General features: G+C 42.6%; 1 protein-coding gene across 2 annotated transcripts; it reads right to left on the bottom strand.

The window, feature by feature from the left end:
- Positions 1–12,696: 12,696 nt before the first annotated feature.
- LOC139543603 (putative nuclease HARBI1) lies at positions 12,697–18,908 on the bottom strand. 2 transcript variants are annotated; one of them, XM_071349856.1, is made up of 11 exons: positions 16,078–18,908; positions 15,694–15,764; positions 15,430–15,606; positions 15,278–15,339; positions 15,120–15,195; positions 14,751–15,032; positions 14,636–14,671; positions 13,983–14,537; positions 13,798–13,913; positions 13,590–13,701; positions 12,697–13,495 (listed from the first exon to the last, which is right to left on the bottom strand). In XM_071349856.1, the coding sequence occupies exons 8-11, from the start codon at positions 14,452–14,454 to the stop codon at positions 13,125–13,127; spliced, it is 1,071 nt and encodes a 356-aa protein (XP_071205957.1). In that variant the 5' UTR covers positions 14,455–14,537; positions 14,636–14,671; positions 14,751–15,032; positions 15,120–15,195; positions 15,278–15,339; positions 15,430–15,606; positions 15,694–15,764; positions 16,078–18,908; the 3' UTR covers positions 12,697–13,124. The 2 variants fall into 2 exon arrangements, with proteins under 2 accessions (XP_071205957.1, XP_071205958.1); XM_071349857.1 differs by lacking the exons at positions 15,120–15,195; positions 15,278–15,339; positions 15,430–15,606; positions 15,694–15,764; positions 16,078–18,908 and having other exon boundaries at positions 14,751–15,107.
- Between the last annotated feature and the right edge of the window lie 852 nt (positions 18,909–19,760).

The raw sequence follows: 19,760 nt of genomic DNA on the forward strand, positions 1-19,760 counted from the left end.
CACCTGGACACCTTCACCTTGTTGATTGCCCCATCTATATCTATCTGTTCCTCCGTTGGTTCCCTGTGTCAGCATTAACGGCGTCATGTTTTCATGTCCAGACGCTGTCCTATCCTTTTTCATGTCCGTTAATTAAATGTTCACTCCCTGTACTTGCTTCTCATCTCCAGCGTCTGTCCTTACAGAATGCTGACACCAATATGTGAAGCATCAGGGAGTTCTTGTTTTCGGTAGTGACGCCGGGTCCGGGTGCCACCGCCAATGGAACCGGGGGTGCCTCAGCTGGTTCGTCGGGCTTCCACGCCTTAGCTGGCTCGAGAGGTTTCCTTGCCTCGGTTGAGTTAGCAAGCTCACATCCCACGTCATGCCTCAGACGGCTCATCAGGCTCCCACGCCTCAGTGGGATCGCCAGGCTTTCATGCCTCAACCGGCTCGTCGGGCTCCCACGCCTCAGCCGGCTAGTCCAGCGCCCATGCTTCGACCTGACCGTCAGGCTTGCCCAGGTGGGACACTGGGTGGCGCCCCTAGAGGGGGGGGGGGGGGGGGGGGTACTGTCACGCCTGCTCCCGCTTCCCCTCTCTGGCGCTCGAGGGTGCCAGGCTGTAACCATCATTGGACTCACCTGGACTCCTTCACCTTGTTGATTTCCCCATCTATATCTGTCTGTTCCTCCGTTGGTTCTCCATGTCAGCGTTAATGTTTTCATGTCCAGATGCTGTCCTGTCCTGTTTCATGTCTATTGTTAATTAAATGTTCACTCCCTGTACTTGCTTCTTGTCCCCAGTGTCTGTCCTTACAATAATAATTAAAAAACAGGTCGCTAGGTGTAGGCAAGACCATAAGCAAGTAGTTAAACTGGGATGTGACTAAAGAGTTAATCAGGGTGATTTTTCCACAAAAATACAGTTTTTTTCCTTTCCATGGTAGCAAGATCTTATAAATGTTTGCTTATTTTCTATACATTTTATGGGAGTGAGATCATTTATTTATTTCGGGATATGGGTACAGAGTATGTCTACATCCCCGTCAGTCCATTTTATTGGTAAACTACATGGTAATGTAAAGGTTGTATTTTTTTGTGATCCAATATGTAATAGACTCCCAAGTGGTGCAGCGGTCTAAGGCAGTGCATCTCAGTGCTAGCGGCGTCACTACAGACCATGGTTCGATCCAGGACTGTATCACAACCCGGCCGTGGTCGGGAGTCCCATAGGGAGGTGCACAATTGGCCCAGCGTAGTCCGGGTTCGGGGATGATTTGGCCAGGGTAGGCCATCACTGTAAAGAAAAATGTTTTTAACTGACTTGCCTAGTTAAATAAAGGTTAAACACACACATAATTTGGTTTCAATCCAGAGAGGTTAGAAAAAGTATCTAGATCCTCCATGAGGCTGTGGAGGGATACAAATTGTGGATTTAAAAGAAAACATGAATCATCATCGTACAAAGACAACTTTGTTTTTAAGCCCTGAATTTCTAACCCCTTAATATTATTGTTGGATTTTAACAGCTAACATTTCGAGGGCCATAATAAATAGATATGCCGATAGTGGACAACCTTGTTTTACTCCTCTTGACAGTTTAAATCTTTCTGAGAAGTAACCATTATTTACTATGTTACACCTAGGGTTACTAAACATAACTTTAACCCATGTTGTAAGAGATTCTAAAAAATTGAAATATTCCAGGCATTCATATTCCAGTCATACTTTATCAAAGGCCTTTTCAAAATCAGCTATGAATACCAGGCCTGGTTTCCCAGATTTTTCATAGTGTTCTATTATTTCCAGTCTTATATTATCTCCAATGTATCGTCCATGTAAAAAAACGGTCTGATTAGGATGAATAATATCCGACAATAACTTTTTAATTCTATGCGCTAAGCATTTTGCATCACAACACTGAAGTGTAATGGACTGGATCGTTGTATTTACCACTTGGATCCTGTTTCAGTAATAATGAAATCAGATCTTCTTGTTGAGTGTCTGATAATCGACCATTTATATAGGAGTGGTTAAAACATGCTAATAACGGTCCTCTGAGTATATATATAAAAAAAGGTTTGGTATACCGCCACTGGTATGCCATCCAGCCTTGGAGTTTTCCCGGACTTAAAAGCTTCAGTTTGCATCAAGAAGTTCCTCCTCTGTAATTTGGCCTTCACGTGAGTCATTCTGTACAGCTGTTAATTTTACATTATTAGTAGAAAAAAATTCCATACAATTAGCTTCGGTTAGTGGAGATGGAGGAGACTGAAACAAAAACATCTGCTTAAAGTACTTTAGTTCCTCTTTCAAAATATTGTTTGGTGAATCATGGGTGACTCCGTCATTTGTAACAAGTTTCAGTAAATTATTTTTGGTAGCATTTCTATGTTGAGGATTAAAAAAGAATTACACTGCAACATTTACTATTTATTTCTGTATTCTGGTTGTGTGACCAGTAAACTTTGACTTGAATTGATGATAGATAGGCATTATTTTGCAAAATAAGTAGTTAGGCTTTTATAAGGTATTATGAGCCAATGGTAACCTATTAGGAGGCCTGCAGTAGGGATGGTCTACTGTGCGATGAGAGAGTTGTGTAGGACCTTGCAGCTCATCTTCCGCTGGGACTTGACAGCTTTGTGTGTGTGTGTGTGTTGTGGGTAGTGAAAGCAGACCCATACTGCTTAGGAATGCAGGATAACTCGTCTGCATCCTGGGGCGCAGAAACGACTCCTCTTTTGGGTACTGGGAAATCTTGACTGTAGCCAGGTCCAGTGGCGATTTTAGCATGTAAATCTTGGTGGGGCAAACTCCCCAATTTTGGGGGGGATGCATGCCAGCAAAGTCACTACACAACACAACACTAAACAATACATTAATTCCACTATAATGGTGATAAACGGTACCCACAAACTGTTAGGGCCTACATATAGCTGTCCCAACAGCAGAGCTTTCTTTTCAGCACCATGTAGTGAATCCTTACCACTGTTACACCTGGCAAGCAGCGGAGCCTTGTCTGGCAGCGAAACAGTTACAGTGAGGGAAAAAAGTATTTGATCCCCTGCTGATTTTGTACGTTTGCCCACTGACAAAGAAATGATCAGTCTATAATTTTAATGGTAGGTTTATTTGAACAGTGAGAGACAGAATAACAACAAAAATATCCAGAAAAACGCATGTCAAAAATGTTATAAATTGATTTGCATTTTAATGAGGGAAATAAGTATTTGACCCCCTCTCAATCAGAAAGATTTCTGGCTCCCAGGTGTCTTTCATACAGGTAATGAGCTGAGATTAGGAGCACACTCTTAAAGGGAGTGCTCCTAATCTCAGTTTCTTACCTGTATAAAAGACACCTGTCCACAGAAGCAATCAATCAATCAGATTCCAAACTCTCCACCATGGCCAAGACCAAAGAGCTCTCCAAGGATGTCAGGGACAAGATTGTAGATCTACACAAGGCTGGAATGGGCTACAAGACCATTGCCAAGCAGCTTGGTGAGAAGGTGACAACAGTTGGTGTGATTATTCGCAAATGGAAGAAACACAAAAGAACTGTCAATCTCCCTTGGCCTAGGGCTCCATGCAAGATCTCACCTCGTGGAGTTGCAATGATCATGAGAATGGTGAGGAATCAGCCCAGAACTACACAGGAGGATCTTGTCAATGATATCAAGGCAGCTGGGACCATAGTCACCAATAAAACAATTGGTAACACACTACGCCGTGAAGGACTGAAATCCTGCAGCGCCCGCAAGGTCCCCCTGCTCAAGAAAGCACATATACATGCCCGTCTGAAGTTTGCCAATGAACATCTGAATGATTCAGAGGACAACTGGGTGAACGTGTTGTGGTCAGACGAGACCAAAATGGAGTTCTTTGGCATCAACTCAACTTGTCGTGTTTGGAGGAGGAGGAATGCTGCCTATGACCCCAAGAAACCATCCCCACCGTCAAACATGGAGGTGGAAACATTATGCTTTGGGGGTGTTTTTCTGCTAAGGGGACAGGACAACTTCACCGCATCAAAGGGACGATGGACGGGGCCATGTACCGTCAAATCTTGGGTGAAAACCTCCTTCCCTCAGCCAGGGTATTGAAAATGGGTCGTGGATGGGTATTCCAGCATGACAATGACCCAAAACACACGGCCAAGGCAACAAAGGAGTGGCTCAAGAAAAAGCACATTAAGGTCCTGGAGTGGCCTAGCCAGTCTCCAGACCTTAATCCCATAGAAAATCTGTGGAGGGAGCTGAAGGTTCGAGTTGCCAAATGTCAGCCTCGAAACCTTAATGACTTGAAGAAGATCTGCAAAGAGGAGTGGGACAAAATCCCTCCTGAGATGTGTGCAAACCTTGTGGCCAACTACAAGAAACATCTGACCTCTGTGATTGCCAACAAGGGTTTTGCCACCAAGTACTAAGTCATGTTTTGCAGAGGGGTCAAATACTTATTTCCCTCATTAAAATGCAAATCAATTTATAAATTTTTTGACATGCGTTTTTCTGGATTTTTTTGTTGATATTCTGTCTCTCACTGTTCAAATAAACCTACCATTAAAATTACAGACTGATCATTTCAATGTCAGTGGGCAAACGAACAAAATCAGCAGGGGATCAAATACTTTTTTCCCTCACTGTAATTCAGCCTCATTTACTGCCTTTAAAAAAAACATAGCTGATATGGCTGACTTGCTTAACTTCTTGCAACTATAGGGGGTGCTGTTCCGCATTAGCATATTTGTGTCTCCAAATTAAACTGCCTCGTGCTAAATTCTTGATCGTACAATATGCATATTATTGTTATTATTGGATAGAAAACACCTTCTAGTTTCTATAGAAGTTGAAATCTTGTCTCTGAGTGGTACAGAACAATTTCTACAGCACTTTTCATGACAGGGTTCAGATTTCAGAAATTTTTACCTCTGATCTGGGGTCTGTTTATAAGGCCACAGTGAATGCTATGAAGAAACCGACACTGCCTACGTCTTCCTCTGGGTGTCTGTACGTCATCACGTTTTCAATGAAATCGATGGGACGTTCACAGCCATTATAAATGACAAAAATGTACAGAGACCCCCCTTTCTCAACGTGCGCCTCAAGCGTGAAGGCCATCGGACCTGCCTCGTTCCAAATCGTTTTCTAACCAGCAATATTTCTCCGGTCATGTTTTCAGTCGTTATAGTTGTTAAAAACATCATAATGTAGTTAATTTGAACCGTTTTATAGCAATTTATATCCGTTTAGTGCGATTTTGAGGAATTTCTTTGTTGTGCACTCTGAAAGTTTGGACACGTTTTCGGGTGTCGGTCGTTGGTGGTGGACATTTCGAAGGACAGAGGACATCTATCGACCAAAAGACGTTTATAACATAGAAAGGATACATTGCCCAAGAATATGATGGAAGATCAGCTCAAAGTAAGCAATATTTAATATGATAAACCGTGTTTCTGTCGAAATATTTTAAACGCATATATCGCCATTTTGTTTGGTATAGCTTCACTTGGCGAACCCTGTATTGAAAAGTAAGGATAATTTTAAAAATGTAAATCAGCGGTTGCATTAAGAACTAATTTGTCTTTCGATTCCTGTCTACCCTGTATTTTTTAGTCAAGTATATGATTAGCTTTCAATTAAACTAGATCACTCTGATAGATGACGTCAGACATATTGAGGCTTGATTTCCTAGTATTTTTATTGTGTAACCACGGTTTTGTATGGCTAAATATGCACCTTTTCGAACAAACTGTATATGTATGTTGTAAAATGATGTTACAGGAGTGTCATCGGAAGAATTCTGAGAAGGTTAGTGAAAAAATTAATATCTTTTGGCGGTGATTACGTTATAGCGCTCTTTGGCTGGAATCGATGCTCTGGTAACGTTTTCACATGTAGTATGCTAACTTATCGATTTATTGTGTTTTCGCTGTAAAACGCTTAGAAAATCTGAAATATTGTCTGGAATCACAAGATCTGGGTCTTTCCATTGCTATGCTTTGTCTATTCTTATGAAATGTTTTATGATGAGTAAATTGGTCATACACGTTGCTCTATCTAGTAATTCTAGTCGATTTGCGATGGTCGGTGCAATTGTAAACTGTGATTTCTACCTGAAATATGCACTTTTTTCTAACAAAAACTATCCTATACCATGAATATGTTATCAGACTGTCATCTGAAGAGGTTTTTTCTTGGTTAGTGGATATCAATATCTTAGTTGAGCCGAATTGGTGATAGCACCTGAAGGAGTAAGAAACTGATGGAGTTAGAATAGTGGTGTATTTTGCTAACGTGTTTAGCTAATAGATTTACATATTTTGTCTTCCCTGTAAAACATTTTAAAAATCTGAAATGGTGGCTTTATTCACAAGATCTGTATCTTTCATCTGGTGTCTTGGACTTGTGATTTAATGATATTTAGATGCTACTATCTACTTGTGAAGCTATGCTAGCTATGCTAATTAGTGTGTGGGGGGGGTGGGGGGTGATCCCGGACCCGGGGTAGAGGCTCGTGAAAGGTTAAACAAATGTGGTTTCTACTGACAATTGAGATGTACAAACTATGGCATAAGGGGACGATGAGCGGATAAGATGCAATCCATAATTCCGATTAAGACATTAATGAGCGAGTTAGGACGGACATAGTCAATATAATTTATTCAGCACAAAATTCTGAATATGGGCCGTTCTTACAGTATTCTCCCTGTACACCAAGTCAGAACCATAGGATAAATAAAGGGGGCATATAAGCAGACAATATTCTCTTACAATATTGAATGATAACATTTCTCTAAAACAGGCTATAGGCTACATGTGCACCACCAAGTCAGAACAATAAGCTAAGTTATGAGGGGGAAAGGGACCAAATTATTAGGGTGAGGCACATTACCTATTAACAGCTTACTACACACCATACACTTAGTATTACTTTCTTAGCTACAGTTTACATATCTCCCTGGCATATTACATAATTTATGTAGCAGCATACAATACATTTTTGGACCTTGTTGAGCTGTGCTCACTTGAACAGGAAAGTGGCTCGGCGGTCCTTCTTGTAGGCAAATTTTGTTGTTGACACACCCTGATCTGTTTCACCTGTCCTTGTGATTGTCTCCACCCCCCTCCAGGTGTTGCCTATCTTCCCCATTATCCCCTGTGTATTTATACCTGTGTTCTTTGTCTGTCTGTTGCCAGTTTGCCTTGTTTGTCAAGTCAACCAGCGTTTTGTTTCTCAGCTCCTGCTTTCCCCCAGTCTCTCTTTCCTCGCCCTCCTGGTTTTGACCCTTGCCTGTCCTGACTCTGAGCCCGCCTGCCTGACCACTCTGCCTGCCCCTGACCCTGCCTACCGACCGGTACCTTTGCCCCCCGCTGGATTTTTGACCTCTGCCTACCCTTATCCTGCTTGCTGTCCGGTACTGTTGCCTCTCCTCTGGTTTACTGACCCCTGCCTGCCTTGACCTGTCTATTGCCTGCTCCTATTGGATCATTAAACTATTGTTTATTCGATGTGGTCTGCATCTGGGTCTTACCTTCATACATTATAGTTATCAAACTTTGTCATCAAAGTCTGGCATTCTCTGGATTTATGGTGTTTTCAAGACAACTGGGAACTCTGGAAAAAAAACAAGGTTGAATCATGACATCAGTGATCTTCAGGTCGGAGCTCTAGAAAGAGGCCAGATTTGAGTAGGAGGACCGTTCAAAACATATTCTCCTAGTCGGAGCCCGTTTTTTTCCCATTCTCCGGACTTCCTTGAGTGCGCTCTTAGGGTGAAGGTGGTCGAGGTGTCAAGGATTAGGACTGTGCAGCTGATCTCCTATGTGGAGGCGGTGAAGAGAGTCGAAGGGGCAAGAGGTTGAAGAGTGTTGAAGATATAGCGGTGGATGCTTTGCAACCAGTTCCTGGTGTTTTAAGTCCCAAACAGCGTTCAATGTGCCTCACCCTAATAATTTGGTATATTTTCACCTCTTCATTTCTGTTCTAGCTTGTAGCCTATAACCTGTTTTAGAGAAATGTAATCATCAAATATTGTAAGAGCTTTCATTGTCTGCTTGTATGCCCCCTTTATTTATCCTACAGTTCTGACTTGGAATACAGAGAGAATACTGTAAGAACGGTCCATGTTCTGAATTATGTTGCTGTACATTTCAAAAGTGCTGAACAAATAGTTATATTGACTACGTCCGTCGTCGCTCGCTCATTAATGTCTTAATCTAAATTACGGATCGCCTCTTATCCGCTTGACGTCCCCTTACGCTACAGTTTGTACATCTCAATTGTCAGTAGAAACTACATTTGTTTAAGCAAGTCAGCCATATCAGCTATGTTTTTTTTTAAGGCAGTAAATGAGGCTGAATGAACTGTTTCGCTGCCAGACAAGGCTCCACTGATAGCCAGGTGTAACAGTGGTAAGGTGTGACTGCTGTTGGGACAGCTTAATGTAGGCCCTAACAGTTTGTGGGCACCGTTTGTCACCGTTATATTGCAATTAATGTATTGTTTAGTGTTGTATAGTGGCTTTGCTGGCATGCATGCCACATTTTTATTTTTTGCCCCACCAATAGTTACATGCTAAAATCGCCTCTGCTTGTGGTTATCCATGGTTGCTGGGTATTTACCAGGTAACAAGAAGGGGTTTATACAAATGCAGGACATTGAATGCTTCCTGAATTGACTCCAAAAAGTAACGTAAGTAGGCCTACAGTATCAGAGCGAGGTCAAACAAGTGTGTGTGTTAGTCAGATTATCCAATGTCCAGAGCAACACTATTGATGATTCTCTACCCCCAGTGCATGTGGTGTACTATGGTCTTAGCTCTCATTAACCCTCGTCTTTTCTCTTTGTCTCCTCTTCCAGAGGGCCTGAGGCTCTTGGGCTGTGACTGAGGACACCCTGGCCCAATCCCACCTGGCCCCTCTCTACATGCTTCCTGCCTGTTGCTGCCTCCACTGGCTGCCGTCTTATCGGCTCTTAACCATCCTTGCTATTTTGTTTGTTTTTTCACGTTGTTCATAACTTGTTTTGTACATAATGTTGCTGCTACTGTCTCTTATGACTGAAAAGAGCTTCTGGACATCAGAACTGCGATTGCTCACCTCAAACTGGACAAGGAGTTCTTCTTCAATGAGTCGGATGGGAGGGATATAATACAGACACCCGACCAGGCCCAGATCCCCGTTATTCGCTGGAGAAGGAAACAGAGATTTTGCGGAAGGAGATCGGGGTGCCGTGTGAGTATCAGGCAAATAAATGGGATGAACTGAAAGCATGTTTATCCTACCAACGGGACATTAAAAACTGTAATATCTTATGTTTCACCGAGTCGTGGCTGAACAACGACATTAAGAACATACAGCTGGCGGGTTATACACTATCTGCAGGACAGAACAGCAGCCTCTGGTAAGACACGTGCGGGGGCCTATGAATTTATGTAAACAACAGCTGGTGCACAATATCTAAGGAAGTCTTGAGGTTTTGCTCGCCTGAGGTAGAGTATCTCATGATGAGCTGTAGACCACACTATCTTCCTAGAGAGTTTTCAACTGTATTTTTCGTAGCTGTCTACATACCTCCACAGACCGATGCTGGCACTAAAACCGCACTCAATGAGCTGTATTCCGGCATAAGCAAACAGGAAAACGCTCATCCAGAGGCGGCGCTCCTAGTGGCCGGGGACATTAATGGAGGGAAACTTAAATCAATTTTACCTCATTTCTATCAGCATGTTAAATGTGCAACCAGAGGGGAAAAAATTCTGGACCACCTTTACTCCACACACAGAGACGTGTACAAAGCTCTCCCTCGTCCTCCATTTGGCAAATCTGTCCACAATTCTATCCTCCCGATTCTTGTTTAAAAGCAAAAATTAAAGCAGGAAGCACCAGTGACTCGATCTATAAAAAAGTGGTCAGATGAAGCAGATGCTAAACTGCAGGACTGTTTTGCTGGCGCAGACTGGAATATGTTCCGAGATTCTTCCAATGACATTGAGGAGTACACCACATCAGTCACTGACTTTATCAATGGGTGCATCGGGGACGTCGTCCCCACAGTGGCTGTACGTACATACCCCAACCAGAAGCCATGGATTACAGGCAACATTCGTACTGAACTAAAGGGTAGAGCTGCCGCTTTCAAGGAGCGGGACTCTAACCCGGAAGCTTATAAGAAATCCCGCTATGCCCTCTGACGAACCATCAAACAGGCAAAGCGTCAATACGCAACTAAGATTGAATCGTACTACACCGGCTCCGACGCTCGTCGGATGTGGCAGGGCCTGTAAACTATTAGATTACAAAGTGAAGCACAGCCGAGAGCTGCCCAGTGACGCGAGCCTACCAGATGAGCTAAATAACTTCTATGCTCACTTCGAGGCAAGTAACACTGGGACATGCATGAGAGCATCAGCTGTTCCGGACGACTGTGTGATCACACTCTCCGCAGCCGATGTGAGTAAGACCTTTAAACAGGTCAACATTCACGAGGCTGCGGGGCCAGATGGATTGCCAGGACTCTCAGACCATGAGGAACAAGATTCTTGAATGCCAAGCGTCACGTCTGGAGGAAACCTGACACCATCCCTACAGTGAAGCATGGTAGTGGCAGCATCATGATGGCGCTGGAGAAGGCTGATGTTTTACGCATTCCCAACCAATAGTTTTTTTGTTTGTTTCTTTGCGTTGTTTGTAACTTATTTTTTTACTTATTTTGTACATAATGTTGTCTCTTATGGCCGAAAATAACTTCTGGACTTTATGGACAACGACCACAAGCACACAGCCAAGACAACACAGGGGTGGCTTGGGGACACGTCTCTGATTGTCCTTGAGTGGCCCAGCCAGAGCCCGGACTTGAACCCGATCGAACATCTCTGGAGAGATCTGAAAATAGCTGTGCAGCGACGCTCCCATCCAACCTGACAGAGTTTGAGAGGATCTGCAGAGAAGAATGGGAGAAACTCTCCAAATACAGGTGTGCCAAGCTTGTACCGTCATACCCAAGAAGACTCAAGGCTGTAATCACTGCCAAAGGTGCTTCAACAAAGTATTGAATCAAGGGTCTGAATACTTATGTAAATAAGATATTTAAGTTTTTATTTTGAACAAATTTGCTAAAATGTCTAAAAAAAATGTTTTGCTTTGTCATTATGGGGTATTGTGTGTAAATTGAGGGGAAAAAACGATTTAATCAATTTTAGAATAAGGCTGTAACGTAACAAGATGAGGAAAAAGTCAAGGGGTCTGAATATTGTCCGAATACACTGTATAGGGAACACGGTGCAATTTGGGACACACTCCATCTGTTGATGAAGCTACCTGAAATCAATGGCCGCATACCAATTGTCCATCCCGCTCATGGATATTGTATTGCATTGTTAAATGCTTACACCTTTAATTTAATTTAATCTGAGTAAAATAAGGAGTCTAGTGCTTCAGTCCTTGTTCCGTTTTCACTTGTTGTTACCTGGTAAATAACCAGCGACCATGGATAACCACAAGGAGAATAAGGTGAGGAAACAGTCCGTCAGCCAGGCCCATCTTTTTAAAGAAACACCATTTATTTCATTCTCTAGTTGAGTAAAAAAAAGTCTGGTTACAAGATATTCCCAAAACGTGCAGTAAACAGCGCTACACTCGGGAAAAAAACGGAAAGTTAAATTCTCAGCCAGGCCCATCTTTTCAAAGAAAACACAATTTAATTCTCTCTCTATTTGAGCAAAATAAGTAGTTTGGTTGTGATCACAAGAAAATCCTCTCAATTCAGGTAGAGAGCACCACAGTCAAGCAGAAACATATGAATGTTCCACCATAAAGTGAGAACAATTACTTTCCCTGGCTGTTTATAAATACTATAACAGTACATTTAATAGATTACATTCACTGCTATAAATCTATCTCCAATATAATAGCAGATTTTACTAAGACCCACTGCGGAACTTTGACCAAAAAATCTGTGTGTGAAAAGGTGTCCTATCAACGAACTCAATGTATTCCAAACACTGGTGGTAACCAGGGGCCTGTTGCACAAAACTAGGATAAGGGATTAAGCCAGGATATCTTGGTGATCCTGGCTCAATTGATCCGTAATCCGGTTGCACTAAAGATGGATAGGGGGCAGGAGGATATGTTATGGTATAAATTACCATGGAGATTTATTCTGTGGAGCTAGCCTGCTCCAGACCAGGCTAAATTCCAGGATCTATTTAATCTCATCCCTAATGTCAGTCAGCAATCACCACAAATGGAAACCAATAGTTATTTCACTGCTCACTATACATTGTTATCACATATAACTAGACCCACTGTTATTATTTAAACGTTTGTGATCATTAATTTCAATGATTTTGGATAAAAAATGATTTTTAGATGATGTTGCTATCATTAGATAATTTACAGTTTCCCATAGACTATAAGGCTATATATAAAATGATAGAATATTAGGGCCACAGAGGGGAAAAAAACACAAGTCATAATATTGTAACCAGTTGTTTTAAAGGAGGACAGTTGTTAAAATGACAGATGTGGGGCATTTCGTGAAATTGTACTTCAGTATGGTTTCATAAACAAAGACATGCTGATGTGCCAGAATATTAAGTATCACATTGTCATAAGTATCAAAACTGTAAAAACAATATGTAGCTTTTCTGCAGAAAGAACCAGCCTCATAAATTTATGACTTTATCCTTTTTCTTCAGTGTGGCCCTAGTACTCTGTCATAAACAAATACACATTCCATATGAATATAAAAACACAATGTGTAACATTATGTTCCTTTATTGAATAAGGACAAAACAAAGCAGGTAAACCATCAGCTCCTTTCGAAACTGAAGTCACAGTGACTCTACAAGATGGAAAGCACAGAATCCAAGCATATTATACAAAATGATACATACACATTCAAAGGTCTGTATATAACACACCCTGCATGTCTGCACACTAAAATAAATGCAGGACAAATCCATACACATCAACTGAACAGACAAATGAATGGATGCAGTAGCCTCCCTGCAGCCTTGTATTACACACAGTATACCGCACAAACATCATAAGAGGCCAAATTCGTCAAAAAATGAACCCAAAAAAACCCAAATTCCTCTGCCACCGCAGGACATATTTAACCAAAATTGAAAGCACACATACTAACTAAAATAATTCAACACATATTGGTCCCTCAGCAGCCGACCACTGTCGTCATCAGGGAAGATTGCCGGATTGTCCCAGTCCATGGCTGGTGGCACTCTGGGGGCCCTCTCCTTCCTCAGGCAGGCCACATTGTGGAGGACAGCACAAGCCACAGTAATATCACATGCCCTAACAGGGCTGACCCTTAATTTGTGAAGGCAGTGAAAGCGTGCCTTCAGGAGGCCAAAGGTCATTTCAACTCTGGCCCTGAACCTGGCATGGGCATGGTTGTAGGCCTGCTGTGCTTCCTGGGGGTCTGTGAAAGGTGTCAGGAGAAAAGGCTGGCAGCCATACCCCCTGTCTCCCAGCAACACACCAGAGAATTCACCTGTCAACACAAAATCTCATCATTACTACCTCATAAACACAGTGATATTCTTGACACAGCCATGATGGTTATAAATAGGGGTTGTGTGGCTTACCTTGTGATAGGCACTGATAGATTTCAGAGGCCCGAAAGATTCTGGAGTCATGGACTGAGCCAGGCCATTTTGCCACAACATTGCTGATCACACAGTCAGCATTGCAGACCATCTGAAATCATAAGATGAGGAATATTACACCAATCAATGCACATCACTGGCAATGCAGAGTGTTCGTCAATGGACAATATCAAAAAGTTATGTTCACCTGAACATTAATGCTGTGAAAGGATTTCCTATTCACAAAATCGGCCTCATGGGCACCTGAGGGGGCTTTTATCCTTATGTGTGTGCAGTCCACTGCACCAATGACATTGGGGAAACCTGTCACACAAAGTAATGAGTATCCTACTATGTGTTAACAGTTGTCCTGTAATTTGTAGATCCTCTTACCTGCAATCCTATAGAACTCCTCTTTGATGTCACAGAGTCTTCTGTGGCCAGGGAAGGAGATGAAGACATCTGCTAATGCTTTGATAGCCAGACACACACTCCTTATTGTGCGGCAAATTGTGGCCTTGTTCAGCTGTTCTGCATCCCCCACTGAGTACAGGAAGGCTCCACTAGCAAAAAAGCGCAAGGCCACACAAACCATTTGCTCCACACTCAGTGCATGGCTCCGTGCAGTGCGGTGCTTAATCCTGGGACCCAGTAGTCTGCATAGATACCTGATGCCATCTGCAGAAAACCTGTATCTTTCATATAGATGGTCATCAGGGAAGGCCAGTGGGTCCAACCGGTCCCTGAAGACCCTTTCTCGCCTGAAGGCTCTCCTCAGCACAAGTGCTTCTTCATCCACCACATCTCGCACGAATGGGCATGCCATTGTCAGAGCAGAAAGGAACACACAATTTTGGGCCTTCATATAGGCTAGTGGCCACACCTGGTGCTGGGGGGGTGGGCAAAAGAGGGCGATGCCTTATAACGATGACTTGGTTGTACTGATTGCTGGGAAAATAAAAAAAACCTTAGAAAGATGCCACCGTCCTGTGTGCTCACAATAAGAGCTCATATGTCATGGCTCACTTGACTTTACGAGAATATACCTAATTTTTATTTTGAGCTGTGTCATCTTCTTGGAGCTGGGGGAGGAAAGAAAAATAATGATTAATACATTTGTGTTACAGTTAGCATACAGTGTACATTGAAGGCATATCTCACCTCCCTCTCAAGTTTTTTTATTTCAAGGTCCAGTTTCCTAATTGTCCTCTTTTTTATTTCGGACTCCAGTGCAAGATTTTCCATCTTTTTCTTCTTGTACTGAATGTCTATGTCTGCCAGTTCTATTTGGCGCCGGAGGTGGTTGCCATACAACTTTCTGATAGCTTGTGAGCTCTGTGAACACAATACAATTAGCGCAGCTGGAATTTGGCAGGATGTGGTGTCCTTTTATTAATACGCACTGTTGCCAGGCTGGTTTTCCCACTGTATAGCATCTGGGTCCTGTAAAAGAAATTAGATTTTTTGATTTTGATGAGGACTCCTCACCATTGTAGAGTAAATAGTACTTTCACAGTCTTAACATGATACCTCATGCCTTCTGGAATCCAGAGAGATGGTCTCCTTCTCCATCATGTGCTGTTGCTGCTGCACTGGGGCCTTCACCCTATCACATTTAATCGGATTCATATTGAAGCTAGTAGACAAGACATGCCAGGCCTACAGTATGCCTTTGATGGAGTACTCACTGGATCAGCATCGTCTGGTGCTTGTGCTGGTGGCTCTAACAGGAACACAGTGCTGCCAGACACTGCAAGGCAATAGGTAAACCAAAGTCAGACAGTCCAAATTGATTCAATATGAATGTGGTTGTATCCCATGTAGAGATGGAAGGACATACCTTGAATGAAGCGGGTGGCATCTTGGGAGGAACCTATGCTCGTCTCTTTCCCCCCAGGGATCCCCTCTAAGACGGGCCTGCCTTTATTTAGCTCCAAGGCCATGTCCTCTGCTGGGGTAAGGTCAGCCTTTGGTGACCCACCACCCGTGCCTTGTCTGTGGGTATTCTTTTTCACTGCTAAAACAGTACAGACAATGTGTGAGCAGGCACCTTCTGGGTACAATATATGCTTGTGCTTTGTTAAATATTAGTCAGGGACCATACCATTCTGCAGAATGTTCTTGTATTTGATTTTGACCTGCTGCCATGTCCGTTTTGGCCCGTTCATGTTTAATCTACACACACACACACACACACACACACACACACACACACACACACACACCTTTAATGGAGTCACACTGCAAAAAATTACTTGGTATTTTTGTCTTGTTTTCAGTAAAAATATCAAAAAATTTATCATAGCTTTATACAGTGTGATGGAGTTACTTTACACAATTTCACTCATATCTGCAGTGCATTTCAATTAAAAATTTAACCGTTTCATAATTACAGTACAACTGCATTTTTGGAGATGTGAATTAAATATTTGAATTGTAATTGTGATGTTTCAGCGGAGCGGTGAGTGTGTAATTGTGCACTACTTACGCATTCAGGCGGTCTGCAATACTTTGCCACGCTTTTTCTCTTTGCTTTATCACTGTGGCGGTGTTGCCTTTCTTCTTAATTATATCTTTTACCTCCTCGTATGCCTCCATGAGGATTTGTGCTTCCGACGGGGAAAAGTACGCGGCTCTAGTTGCCATGGTAAATCAGTTAATCTGTGATCTGTGGCGGGGTCTATTTGAGTGAGCCGTGAGCGCGCACCTATCCAGGATTGGTTTCACCTGGTTTAATGAATCCGTGTCTGCTCATCCTGGCTTGGTCTTTGTGCAACCAATTAAGCCTGGACGCACATGTTTTGGCTTCATTGAGCTCAGCTGAGTCATTTATCCCGGATGTCTTAATTCTACTTTTGTGCAACAGGCCCCAGATGATCCTGATAATTTAAGTAGCCTAGTAAACAATGTCACCCTCTGGTATATTCTTTTGCGAACTGTCTGGGACTCGTTGTTTCCCTGTTTACTACTCAAAGATATTTTACATATAAAGTCAAAGACGAAATTAACTGCAAACCACTGGTCTCATATTTATTAGTATAAATAGGCTACACAGAACCACGGCGGACCCATTGTAAAATGAGAGTCATTTCACCATATTAAAACGTGTCCCAGTCCAACATGCCTAGCTCTGCCCACTGGGGCGTGGTGTACGGAGCGCTCTTTGAAATAAGCGGTCCTATCGTCGTGTTCCACCGGATCCAGATATTTCACCACACAGACGGATTTCTGCCTGCTTGAACGCCAATAACGCAGATACACATGAAAACCTGAAATTACTCAAGGAATCGATAGAATATCACTCAGAGATGCACAAAAACAATATAACATTCCTTGGCTTTAATGCTGATTGTTAAGGTTCTGACTCGCTAGGCTATCCGGCAAGAACAAGTTAGATGTGTCTATATCCAGAGCTTTATTAACTCTTGGTCACCACCACACAGCTGCACACACACACATCATATAAATTATCTTTGTGGTTTATTGCGGATGCATGCATAACACTTCTACACTGAATAAAAATATAAACACAACATGCAAAGTGTTGGTACATGTTTCAGCTGAGCTGAAATAAAATATCCCAGAAATGTTCCATATACACAAAAAACGTATTTCTCTCAAATGTTGTGCTCAAATTTGTTTACGGACCTGTTAGTGAGCATTTCTTCTTTACCAATATAATCCATTCACTTGACAGGTGTGGCATATCAAGAAGATGATTAAACAGCACAGGTGCACCTTGTGCTGGGGACAATAAAATGCCACTCTAAAATTTGCAGTTTTGTCACACAACACAATGCCACATATGTCTCAAGTTTCGAGGGAGCATGCAATTGGCATGCTGACTGCAGGAATGTCCATCAGAGCTGTTGCCAGAGAAATTAATGTTAATTAATGTTAACTACCAATGTAGTTTTTGATAATTTGGCAGTACCTCCAACCGGCCTCACAACCGCATATGGCGTCTTGTCAACGTGTATTGCTGATGCCAACATTGTGAACAGAGTGCCCCATGGTGGCAGTGGGGTTATGGTATGGGCAGGCATAAACTTTGGACAACGAACACAATTGCATTTTATTGATGACAATTTGAATGCACAGAGATACTGTGATTAGATCCTGAAGCCCATTGTGAGGCCCATTTAAAAAAAGAAAAAAAAAAGGGATCTGGGACCAACAGATGCATATCTGTATTCCCAGTCATATGAAATCCATAGATTAGGGCAGGAGTGGCAACTTTAGTTTTAGAAGTGGGGGGGGACATAATATATATCTTTTTTTCATCCAGGATAAACACTCCAAACAGCCTATTTTTTTATTTTTTTATTTCACCTTTATTTAACCAGGTAGGCTAGTTGAGAACAAGTTCTCATTTGCAACTGCGACCTGGCCAAGATAAAGCATAGCAGTGTGAACAGACAACACAGAGTTACACATGGAGTAAACAATAAACAAGTCAATAACATGGTAGAAAAAAAGAGAATCTATATACAATGTGTGCAAAAGGCATGAGGTAGGCAATAAATCGAATAATTACAATTTAGCAGATTAACACTGGAGTGATAAATCATCAGATGATCATGTGCAAGAAGAGATACTGGTACTGGTGTGCAAAAGAGCAGAAAAGTAAATAAATAAAAGCAGTATGGGGGGTGAGGTAGGTAAATTGGGTGGGTAGTTTACAGATGGACTATGTACAGCTGCAGCGATCGGTTAGCTGCTCGGATAGCAGATTTTTAAAGTTGTTGAGGGAGATAAAAGTCTCCAACTTCAGAGATTTTTGCAATTCGTTCCAGTCGCAGGCAGCAGAGAACTGGAAGGAAAGGCGTCCAAATGAGGTTTTAGCTTTAGGGATGATCAGTGAGATACACCTGCTGGAGCGCGTGCTGCGGGTGGGTGTAGCCATCGTGACCAGTGAACTGAGATAAGGCGGCACTTTACCTAGCATAGCCTTGTAGATGACCTGGAGCCAGTGGGTCTGACGACGAACATGTAGCGAGGGCCAGCCGACTAGGGCATACAGGTCGCAGTGGTGGGTCGTATAAGGTGCTTTAGTAACAAAACGAATGGCACTGTGATAAACTGCATCCAGTTTGCTGAGTAGAGTGTTGGAAGCTATTTTGTAGATGACATCGCCGAAGTCAAGGATCGGCAGGATAGTCAGTTTTACTAGGGTAAGTTTGGCGGCGTGAGTGAAGGAGGCTTTGTTGCGGAATAGAAAGCCGATTCTTGATTTGATTTTGGATTGGAGATGTTTGATATGAGTCTGGAAGGAGAGTTTGCAGTCTAGCCAGACACCTAGGTACTTATAGATGTCCACATATTCTAGGTCGGAACCGTCCAGGGTGGTGATGCTAGTCGGGCGTGCGGGTGCAGGCAGCGAACGGTTGAAAAGCATGCATTTGGTTTTACTAGCGTTTAAGAGCAGTTGGAGGCCACGGAAGGAGTGTTGTATGGCATTGAAGCCCAACCACTTGGAGGCGTCCACATGGTCCTAAAGCACACCGTTGTCTCGTTTTGTATCACATTCCAATTATAAAACTGAGGGGACAAAAATGCAATTTCAGAACGTGGGGGGGGGGGACATGTCCCCAGTGAAAGTTGCACCCCTGGATTAACGTTTAATTTATTTATTTAAATTGACTGATTTCGTTATATGAACTGTAACTCAGTTAAATCTTTGATATTTTTGTTCAGTATAGATTAAAACTCACTGAAAATTTGGTCGGCAGTCAAATTTGCGCCTTCATCTGCCGACAACGATAGCCACTGGGCGGATTAGATTATCCTGAGCTGGGATGACCGGTCTATGGCCCATGACGTAAACGGGAAAAGCCGTGAGAGAGGAGCCACCTTCTCAAATCGAACAGTAATCTGCGGCGCTTGGCCATGTTGTCAACAAGGCGCATCGTCCAGAAACATACAATATCTCTTTTCCATAAAACATGTTTGAGTATTTCAAAATAGATTTCATTGGGAAGGCAGATAATGTGGTTTAATCAAAAGCAATCACTTTTGCACGTGAAAACACATAACACTACTCATTACTCCACGTGCTTAATGATGTCACTTTTGTCTTGAACCGACTTCACCGTTGGCTTTGAACGGGGAAATTGGTTTGTGCCTGGGAAGCAGCCCGGTTCCAAAACAAATGCAATCATCTTTCGCTTG

This window comes from Salvelinus alpinus, chromosome 18 (genome assembly GCF_045679555.1).
Source record: "Salvelinus alpinus chromosome 18, SLU_Salpinus.1, whole genome shotgun sequence".
NCBI classification, from domain to species: Eukaryota; Metazoa; Chordata; class Actinopteri; order Salmoniformes; family Salmonidae; genus Salvelinus; species Salvelinus alpinus.

Bases quoted from the DNA above. Each gene is read 5' to 3' on its own strand.
- LOC139543603 (XM_071349856.1), bottom strand. From the start codon at position 14,454: ATGAAGGCCCAAAATTGTGTGTTCCTTTCTGCTCTGACAATGGCATGC. The intron at 13,914-13,982 runs GTAAGAGGATCT...TTTGTGTGACAG, and splicing joins GGAGTTCTATAGGATTGCAG to GTTTCCCCAATGTCATTGGT. The intron at 13,702-13,797 runs GTGAACATAACT...TTATGATTTCAG, and splicing joins TTCACAGCATTAATGTTCAG to ATGGTCTGCAATGCTGACTG.